This window comes from Mytilus trossulus, chromosome 1, assembly GCF_036588685.1.
Source record: "Mytilus trossulus isolate FHL-02 chromosome 1, PNRI_Mtr1.1.1.hap1, whole genome shotgun sequence".
NCBI lineage: Eukaryota > Metazoa > Mollusca > Bivalvia > Mytilida > Mytilidae > Mytilus > Mytilus trossulus.
The window spans coordinates 19,450,405-19,462,060 of NC_086373.1; the positions used below are offsets into that span (position 1 = coordinate 19,450,405).

The 11,656-nt window shown below is 32.0% G+C and overlaps 1 protein-coding gene across 1 annotated transcript; it reads left to right on the forward strand.

Annotated features, from left to right (window-relative positions):
- The first annotated feature begins 4,991 nt into the window (after positions 1-4,991).
- On the forward strand, positions 4,992-6,171 carry LOC134693310 (uncharacterized). The gene is made up of 2 exons (XM_063554432.1): positions 4,992-5,037; positions 5,667-6,171. The coding sequence occupies exon 2, from the start codon at positions 5,668-5,670 to the stop codon at positions 6,169-6,171; it is 504 nt and encodes a 167-aa protein (XP_063410502.1). The 5' UTR covers positions 4,992-5,037; position 5,667.
- The last annotated feature ends 5,485 nt before the right edge of the window (positions 6,172-11,656 follow it).

Consider the following 11,656-nt stretch of genomic DNA (forward strand, 5'->3'; position numbering starts at 1 on the left):
AATATACACTTGAAAAAGTGATAAAAAAGTTAGGATCCTTAGGAGAATTGACTGAGTTAAAGAGTCAAATGATGTAACCTGACTTTGACATATGTACTACAACTCACAACTTGTTATTTCTATTTATTAAATATCATACAGAATCAGTCAACTTTGTTGAGTCTGTCATTAGTTACTTTAGATCATATCCTGTGTCAGATCCCTCCATCATGTACATATTTTCAACATTTATACTTCTAAAATATCGGTCTTATTATTTTCCACATTTGACCCGAGGTTAGATAATCTTAGGGAGTTCAATTTACTACATGTCACCAATAGTTTACATGGTATATGTCGCATGATGTTTCCAGTTGTAGCAAGAAAACCACAATGAGTTCAAAGAGAAATAGTTTGAAAGCATAGAAAATTGTGCACCTTATAATTGCATTCATGACTGAATCAGGTGATAATACAAATACATGTACAAAAAACATAAGTTAAAACACAAATGTACTTTTTGTCAAGATTTCCTTCAATTTCAGTGGTTAAACAAGTTTACACACCCTGAAATGTCTTATTAAAAAAAAGGAGATGTGGTATGATTTTCAATGAGACAATTATTGATCAAAGTGGCTTGCTTTTTCTTGAATCATAATCAAGTAATAATGAGAGGTGTAGGTCAAATGAACCCTGTCATACAGACATACCTTACAAACATTCCATTCAACAAATATAGTCGACCTTTTGCTTAATGTACCTGGAAAAATAACAAACCCATGAAAAAAACCATTGAGCATTGAAAAAGAGGTCAAGGTCATAAGCACTCTGCCAAAAGACATGTAGATCTAATAATTCCATACAACAAATATAGCTGACCGATTGCTAAATGTACCTGATAATCTGAAAAAAAATGAAATAATGAAAAAATAACTATGACAAATGAACCATTAAAACAAGGTAAAGTAATTATCAAAGGTAACAGGATTATAATTTAATACACCAGAGCCTTCGTCTACATAAGACTCATCAGTAACGCTCAAATCAAATTAGCTTTAAAGCCAAAGTACAAAGTTGACGAGCATTGAGGACCAACAATTCCTAACAGTTGTGCCAAATACAGCTAAGGTAATCTTTTCCTGGGATACGAATATCCTTAGTTTTTCGAAAAAATCAAAATTTTGTGACCGGAAATTTATGAAAATTACCATGCAATTGCAAGATCATGTGAATCCTGCAAGACAAATGTTGTATACACAAGATGGTTTACCTACTGCATATAGTATCTGATTAACTGACAAAACAATGAAAATTGAAAATTGACCAATGTTCCATGAAAATGAGGTCAATGTCAGATGAACCCTGCCTGGCAGACAAGCAGATCTAATTAACACAAGTAATAGAATTGAGAACGGAAATGGGGAATGTGTAAAAGAGACAACAACCCGACCAAATGAAAAACAACAGCAGAAGGTCACCAACAGGTCTTCAATGTAGCGAGAAATTTCCGCACCCGGAGGCGTCCTTCAGCTGGTCCATAGACAAATATATACTAGTCCAGTGATAATGAACGCCATACTAATTTCCAAATTGTACACAAGAAACTAAAATTGAAATAATACAAGACTAGCAAAGGCCAGAGGTTCCTGACTTGGGACAGGCGCAAAAATGCGGCGGGGTTAAACATGTTTGTGAGATCTCAACCCTCCCCCTATACCTCTAACCAATGTAGAAAAGTAAACGCATAACAATAAGCACATAAAAATTCAGTTCGAGAAAAGTCCGAGTCTGATGTCAGAAGATGTAACCAAAGAAAATAAACAAAATGACAATGATACATAAATAACAACAGACTACTAGCAGTTAACTGACATGCCAGCTCCAGACTTCAATTAAACTGACTGAAAGATTATGATTTAATCATATGAACATCAGGCATAATCCTTCCCGTTAGGAGTTTAGTATCATACCATCATAACATATATGAGAAGAACATAACCCGTTTCATGCCAACAACTGTTTTTAGAATAAATGTGTTTAGTTCCGATGCAAAGACCTTATCAGTGACTCAATATTAACGCCAAAATATGCAATCTTTAATGACTTGACAACAGTATCGTAATTATATCCATTCTTAATAAGTCTATTCAAAGGTTTTGTAAGTTTCTGAGGTGAATACTGACACATTTGTGCTTTATATAGAATATTTCCATAAAAAATTGGATGTGAATTACCTGAACGTATTAGAAGTCTGCATGTTGAGCTATATTTACGAATGATGTCTTTATACCTATGATAAAATTTAGTAAATGTTTTGACTAGTTTGTGATATCGAAAACCCTGGTGTAATAACTTTTCAGTAATACATAAATTTCTCTCGTTAAAATCTAAAACTTTGTGACATTCTTGTGCGAATCGTACAAGTTGAGATATATAAACACCGTAAGATGGTGACAAGGGAACGTCACCATCTAAAAACGGATAATTAACGATAGGAAATGAAAAATCATCCCTTGTATCATAAAAATAATGGAGATAACGGTTGAATTGGCATACATCTTGTTGCACTGGTACACACGGCCCCAGTCTCCAGGTTAGGGTAGTGTTGGCGCGCCCTTAAAAATGTTTTAAAATTTAAACCCCGCCACATTCTTTGTGTGCCTGTTTCAAGTCACGAGACGGTGATGCAGTATTTGTCGTTTGTTTCTATATTCTGTATTTGTTTGTTTGTTTCTTACTTATTTTGTACATTAATTAGGCCATTAGATTTTTCGTTTGTTTTACATAATTCATTTCGGGAATTGAAGACTATGCCGTATGAACTTTACTCATTGTTGAAGCCCGTACGGGACCTATAATTGTAAATTTATGTCTCATTTGGGGAGATGTCTCATTTGAAATCATATCACATCGTTTTGTTTCATATGGAATACTTTTTGAAGTTTGTGGTACGTCGTTGCACGGAAAAAAGGAGAGATATAGGTACATAACCTATAACGTTATAGACATTAACCAGAGTAAAATACACAACAACAGATAATACTATCATGGAAGTAGTAACATTTGTGAAAATCAAAAACCAAAAACAAAGAGTTGTCTATAAAAAAGTATCAATTAAAGGTCGTATTTGGCTGTAGTGTTCTTTTGCTTTGGTTTGATTACTCAACCAATATGATAGCTTAAAAAATAATTCAAAATAGTCCTGCATGACACTTGATTTTAAACTGAAATTGAATTTTTTCATAAGGTTAAGGTGCTCTAAACATTTTATAGGTTGAAAACTTGATTTTTGAAGATTTGTTTATAAAACGTCGTTTTATGACTTTTTTTTATAAAAAAATCTCAATGATTAAGGTTCATGTATAATAACAAACATTACTTAAGCCAAAAATTCTCATTTGTATTTGTAGAGTTTAGAAATAGAAAAAAATGTCAAAATTAAAACCCTCCGAAGATTTTTACATATGACCTTTGACCTCAATTAAAAAAATGTGACCATATTAAGTCCTGACGACAGGCGTATTATTATAGGACACAATTTCTTTAGATTACAATTGGGACATATCCGTAGTCATCTGCGAAAATAGATATATAGCTATTTGTCTTCGTATTGGCATCCGTAAAATTTTCCATATCGTGATATGGATGCAGGCAATGGAATATTTCACAAATTGGTATATATGCGCAGTACGCAGGCGCTGCAAAAATGACAAATGAAATAATCTCTTTAGTTAAATTATCAACCGACCTTTATTGTCAATTTCTAATAAGATACAGTTACAGGGGAGGTAATTAATGATGTTGCTAACGTAAAATGTTATTTCCGCCATGTCAAACTATGACATATTAGAAAAAGATGCGTTTTTCGACTGATTTTTATCATTCAAACTGATTTTATTTGAAAACGAGTGCATGGACCCCTATATTTTAAAAAGGCATTTTGTTTCATTTTGCAGGGAGATTATATGGACCAATTTTTATAAAACTGTAAATAATGCATTTTTTTTTTTTATTTTGATAAATATACAGGAAAAATTACGTTTTTTTTCTCAATTCATGATCCTTTGATAAATATGAGTTGATTTTGAATAAAAAATGCATGAATTTTTATAATACTTATAAAATACAGAAATTACAAATTATTTAACAAAAACCAATTTGTGTTCATCTTTTAAACAAACAAGTTATGGCTTTCTTTCAAAAGGGAAAATACGACCACAAATCAGAATCTTGAGCAAATATACAAAATTTCGACCTAATTCAACTAAAAAAGTAGCAAATGAAGGTATATTTTTTATTACATATTTGATTTAATCAGGCATAAAAAAAAAACCTATATGGAAATTTTCATCAATGTGGAAATACGGGATCAAAACTGTATCGTAAGATATGAGGCGACTTAACTCTATGATGTCAGCCTCGTACGAACATATGAACAAGTCGGCAAGAAGACAAGCACAGTTGTTTTCAAATTCAATTTGAAAACCGATCATATTTTTAAGAAACACGTCTTCCAAACTTAGACCGACTTTATAACTCAAACATAGTCTAATCTTTAATCTTATACATTGAACTGACAATCGTGACATTCTTTATCCATGAATTATATATAAACTTATATGATTAAAAAAAGCCAAAAACATTAGTTTTTCCAAAAACTGTTTAAAAGTGGTTGTGATGTTGTTTACATCAACATATACCCTTTTCTTTTTATTGCACAGAATATCTCGGTGAAAATATCTTGATGTTCTTTATAAACGTGTATGTATATTATGTCGTCATCATGTTTCATATTTCAACAACCTGCAATTTCGTCTGAATACTGTACTGGCATTGTACTTCTCTGCTGTCCGTAAAAAGAACTGTTAGAAGTGGCCTGTTTTGCCCTTATTTAGTCTTCTTTTAGCTAGTATCATTCATACCTATATCATCTGACTATTGTATTGTTATGTATAATTGTTGTTTCGAATACCATTTACACCTTTAACTTAGTTTACCGTATTTATTTTCAGAAGCCACACCTCAAGCTAGTAAAAGCATCAAGAATAACAAAAATAGGTCTGTTATTTAAGAATAAGCAATGCATTTTTGTCAAACACATGAAACACCACACCTCGATTTATGACAAACAAAAGCAGATATTATTTCAATTCAAATACTTTCACAATCACTAGATGACTTATGTCTCGTATGAAATATCTTCTACAATGTTATGACATACAAAAATGATAACTATTCAAGAAATGTAAGTAACTGACCTTTGGCATATTTTTGTAATGTGATTTATATAGATGTATTACTTTCTATAAGTGATAATATTCTGTCTAATTTTTAATAATGTTTTGTTCAAAAAGAGAAAAACATTTATATGTCCAGAGGAATCTCTTATCGCACTTTATAGTAAATATATCGATTTGTAATAATTCAAATGAAAAAAGTAAAACACAAAAATACCGAACTACGAGGAAAATGGAAAGTCCCTAATCAAATAGCATAGAAACAAATCAAACGAATGGATAACAAATGTCATAAAAAAGTGAAACACGAACAAGAATCTGGTTTTCGTATATTCAAGAAGCGTATTGAATAACTAAATCAAAAATCAACTGAATTCTCTAATACATCCTTTTCCCCTTAGTTGTGATATAACATAAAGGAGCATGATTGAATATTATTTTCTTAAACAGGATGAGAAATGAATCCCACAGTTCATCACAAAACCATGTGTCTACTAAACATGAGGAAGATTATGACGACCAGGACGGTCCTGAAGATCACCACCAGGCTCATGAAAGGGTTAAAGCAATATATTCAAGTCCTTTCTCACCTCATACACCCTATTCTAGTGAAAGATCATGGACATCACAAAGATTGGTTTTCAAAAGCGATTGCATAACGCCTCCAGCACGGGGAAGACTGGAACATCGTCCTCCATATCAGTATGAAATGAGGAGTCATAGTGCTGGGCGGGATTCTCAGCCTGTCCTTGTTCCTGGACAAGGAATAAGATACATTCGTAGTCGGTCTCAATCACCACATATACTTCGACAAAGAATGCCACGACCTCGTTATTCAAAACAAGATCTAGAAATGATAAGAGCCATTCAACGGGGAATGGAAAAACGACAACGTGCTGTGAGACTCTCTTATTTTAATACTGCATCTGTGGATAATTTAAACTGGGAAATGTAGTAATTTTTTAAACGTTCTTGAATGAACGAATTTCACACTTCTTGAAAGATTGTTTTTAGTTTTTATTTCTTAGATTTGCATTTTGCTTTTGAAAACACACATTATGGTGCATAGCATGTATCATGGATCGATTGGGACGAGTTTAACGTCTTTAAATATCAACTTAACGCATAATTATATGTATTGTAAGAGTCAGAAGGTGTAGTTGGGGTCTGTGATGAAGTAGTTTTTTTATTTTTTTTTATATAAAATGTATTTTAATGATTTGTTGTCCTTAATGATATACGTGTGCATTTATAATCGGTAATTCATACGAATGGGTATAGGACAGAGACATTTGGTTGTGTAATAGATCGAGGTTGAAAACAACAAAGTTTAGGTAATGATTGTATTATGATATTAAATTGGGATGCATTTTTATGGGTAAATGACTTACATTTTATTAAACCCCTAAGTTGATTTGTTCTGTTACCTTTCAGTTGATTTGAAAGAAGGATTTTGTTGCATGGCAAATGTTCATTCAAAAGTATTCCAGGTTTACTTTCACAAATTGTGCCTTGAATGGAGAGTTGTCTCATTGTCACTCATACCACATCTACCTTTTATCTATTGATTCTCCGTACAGCAACCTCGATAATCAGGGTAGTTTCCGTAGTTCTCTCTGTAAAGGCTTTTACTTGAGTTGCTGTGTGTTTCTGAATCTGTGGAAAATATAAGTTGCAAAACTCCACTATAAATAAATATGTTTAAACTAAATATGTGACTCGGAAAGGTGATATATGTAAAATACATATATCACATATAAATGTGATGAGTTTTAAACTATTCTGTTCGTCCCATATTATTCATTCAGTTCTTTTGTAAATCCCTTCGGTGACACTGATATATATGTGATTAGAAATTAAAAAAATAATAGGGACGGGAATCATCCTTATCATACAAATCTTCAAATGAACTGGCATCATGCAAATTAAAACAAAAGCTCCGCCCGATTGTTGAAATAACTGGTAATACTGTGAAGGATAAAACAATTGCGATTAACAGCTTACTGTCTCGGCTTAATGAAAAATACGTTGGACAGAGCCCAACACAATATCATTTTTGAGCGTTAATCATATGAAAAAGTTGATTGATATATATAGGCAAAAGTAGTATACCGCTGTTTAATAGTCATAAACTGATTGAGCAAAATATAATCGGAGTTTCCAACTTCAACTGATGGAAACACATTAAAAGAGGCCTCTCTTCTGAAAGAAACTAGAGGGGCAATCAAACCATAAGTCGAGAAAAAAAAACTGAAAACGCTATGACTAAAAATAAAAGGAACAAGCAGACAAGCAGACAAACAATAGCAAACAAAACACAACATAGAAACATGAGACGGGGGTAATAGCATGTGTACCAGAAGGAGTACAGCAGATCATGTTCCACATGTAGCACTAGTCGTGTTGCAATGTGTAAGAACAAACCCGGTGAACAGTCTTAATTCGGTAGCTAATATTAGTGAAAAGAGCTCGGGATTGTAATTACGATAGTCCGAACATATCCATTATCAACTGTGAAACGGATATTCTATAACTATCAACCAACTCGTAACGTTTGGCGGCCATAAAATTAACAAACGAATGATTTCAACTTCGCCACTTAAAACTCTTGGTTGAATAGTTTCCTTGTGAGCAGAAACCCTCTATCAAGGAATTTGTGATAGGAAATACTAGCCATGAAAATGTTTACCATTTATCAACTAGGAGCAACTGGAATGTTGATACACAAAAATGGAAAGTTCACAACTGGGAAACTGACATACCGCTAAAATGACAACACTACGTGACAGGAATGCAGTATAAACAAACGCAAGAACGCTCATCGTAGATAACACGCAATCGGGTATTAATCATTTACTATAAAAGGAAAACACCAGAAACACAAACTAATTGTTTGAATGTCCCCTTTGTAATTGAAGCCTCTCTTTGTCAAAAGTGTATATATGCTTATTTGTATTGTTTTAAATTTCATATACACTATTTTAATCCTAGAATATATGATTAGTCATTTGACATAAGCAAGGATATGTATATTTTAACAGAGTTTGTCATATTCCCGGTTATATTTATAAATTAACTGTTTTTGATTTTTTGAAATACTAAGGCTTTTTTTACCTCAGGCATAGATGACTTTAGCTGTATTTGGCAAAACTATTAAGAATGTTGGTTCTCAATGCTCTTCAACTTTGTCCTTTATTAGATTCGAGCGTCACTGGTGAGTCTTATGCAGACGAAACGCGCGTCTGGCGTATATACAAAATTTAGTGTTGGTATATATGATGACTTTATTGATGACATTTCAGATTAGCATGACGATTGATGCATGTACAAATAAGCATATTCTGTGGATTCATTATTATTCGTTGGATACCAATTTTCGTGGATTTCGTGGGTACAGGAGAACCACGAATTTAAATGTTCAACGAATACCACATTTTATATAGGTTTGTATACAGACTTCGGCAAGACCACGAAATTAAATATCCACGAACTTGCAAGATTTCCTTAATCCACGAAAATTGGTACCCACGAAAATAAATGAATCCACAGTATAAACTTTTGACAAAGAGAGGCTTCAATTACAAAAGGGACATTCAAACAATTAGTCGAAATAAAAGGATTATCCAATTGCAAAAAAAGATCAAAAACCAAACAACATTATGCAAAACAAATCATGGAAATCCATAGACTGAACAAAAGGAACCAATACAAAAACCGGGGGTGATCTAAGTTGATTTGTAATGGTAATTAAATTATTATGTTGCGCATGTTGTGTTACTCATGTAAGTACAAAACCAGTGACCAGTCTTACTGTCTAAATATGTAGTTAAGATTGTGGTGACGACAAACAAGACAACCTTTCCTTAAAATGTTAGCACCAATGTCGCAAAATGGATAAAGGAATTCATACTTTAGTGTCGTCATATTTAATGCAGTTGTATAAACAACAGTCTGTGATATATAATACATTACTTTCAATATGTGTAATTTAAAAGGTTTGCAACAATTCCCTTGTTACAGGGGGTGTAAATGTAACGGTTTATTTCTTCCTCTGTGATATTTGATCCTGTGGATAATTTGTCCCGGTAATATTTTTCCAGGCATGGTATTTCACAGGTAGGTTTTTTCCAGAGGAGTGAAAATCTGTCTGTGTTATGCGGATAGGATGTACCGGTATATTTTTGCCGTACACTATTTCACAGAACCTTGTGAAATATAGTCCCATTAACTAGTAAGTAAGTTACTCACAATCAATATATACCTGACTATAATTATTTAAACCATTGTGGTGACGTCAGCCCATTTATTTACCGTGGATTATTTTTTCTAGAATCAACGCTTCCTTAATTCGTCGCTGAAATGGACTCACCTTTTGTCATTCTTTTGTTTCTTTTGTGTGCCTAATTACATTAAGGTTGAATTGGCCAATTTTACTGATTTCTGTTCAGTAATGGAATTATTTTAAAAACTTACCTTTAATTTTTGTAATTTATATATGCCTGCACTCGGAGTCGAACCCGTCCATGAATTCTCTTCATTGTCACATCAACACAGCGACGAAACCTCTCGGCTACCAATTGGTTACGATTCAATTGTCTAATTCATATTTATAAATTGAATATTTGATAAACATCGGTACAACGGACACACGTAGATTGTACCTTTATATATACAATAATAGGCAATCATATAGTATGAGTTGGTAGCCGCGAGGTTTCATGGAAATGCTCAATGAGTTAGAACTTGTCGGCGTAGGTTCGAATCCTGGTATTTTTTGTTTTTGTCCCTGTTCTCGACTTTTCCTGGTTTGTTCCTTGTTTATTTAGTGATTTTGGATATTTTGTTTAATAAAAGCGAGTTTGGTCGTTTATTGTTGGATAATTGTTAGCTATTCTACATGTGTGAAACGAAAATGTTAACATTATAGGTGTCTATTTTTGTTTTATAAAATCAATATAGTATGATTATATTTGTTTATTCACAAATTCCAATGCTAGAAAATCGTGATGCAGGTAATGAGACTTCTTGTTAGAAATTACGGACACATGCTTTATATATATGCCATATATATGTTTTTTGTCAAGTTGTTGTTCCCGGCTTATAATCCTGGTACCTTTGATAACTATTTGACACATTCCCCACTTTTATTAGAAATAAGATCAAATAAATTATTTTGTCAAAACATATAATGTTCAGATGCCTGATAAATGAAAATCTTTAAGGGCAGACGTTTTGTGTACAACATGTATTTGTATTGTTTTAACCATAATGATTTAAATGTAATATATGATATATTGTAATGCATCGTTTGTCACGATAACATGGTTATTTAAACTCACTAACAATACCTTCTAATTAAGAATAGGCTTTAATTTTGAAAAGACATTATCACAATAGTTTAAGTTATAGATACACTGGATAAGCGTTGATTCATGAAAAACAAACCATTCGCCCTGCGGGCTCATGGTTTCTTTTTCAAGAATCAACGCCTATCCATTGTATCTATATCACAAAATGTTTCACAAAGGTAGAACAAATTTGCATAATTTATCAAAGGGAGGTAATTATGAGCAATTTATATTTTAAAGACATTAATATAATAATATTCCTGAATCTATTTCATAGTGCAATTTTGTCCTTGAATCTTATTTTTTGTATATTCATTTATATAAAAAGATGACTTACAACATAATTTTTTAATATGACAGATAAAATTTAACAGGTAAATACTATCCAGCTGTTAAAATTGCTTTTGTTCCAATATATTGTTATGCTATAATTTATCTGATTTCCATATGCAACTACATCTTTTTCACCAGACAAAACTATTTATATAGTTAAAAATATTATCATAATCAAATTCTTCAATTACTGTTAACAGTAGTAATGCAACTATATTTCTACCTTTACTTTTTAATTTATAATTGTACTGAGATCTGAAAACAACTCACGTTTACATGTATTTCGCTTACCTTATTTAATCATGATATTATTTCACAATTACGATCTTTGAAATAATTTCTGGTTTTCTTTCTTATGTTTAATCATAGATGTAAAAAACCCATCTATGGTTTAATGATAATTTTCTTTTTAAAAGAATGATATTTACTTGAATATTTCAGGAATTTTTTTCAATGATATTTGTGTAATGAATCCCATTATAATACATTTTTGTTTACAATAGAGGTTTAATTCAAATACACTATTATTATTTCATAGTGTTTGTAAAGGATAAGTTTTTGCTAAGGATTATTCAATAAGTTAACTACCCAGATAGAATTTCACGGCAAAGGAAAAAATATCCCAGGAAATTTTTGGTTACTTGGTAAATGTTTCAGAAAACTAAATGATTTTCAGATTTTTATCCCGCTATTTTACCTCCTAGCAGAAAAAGATACTAATAGTGTTGTTCATTCTTCCTTTTCATTGTTATATTAAAG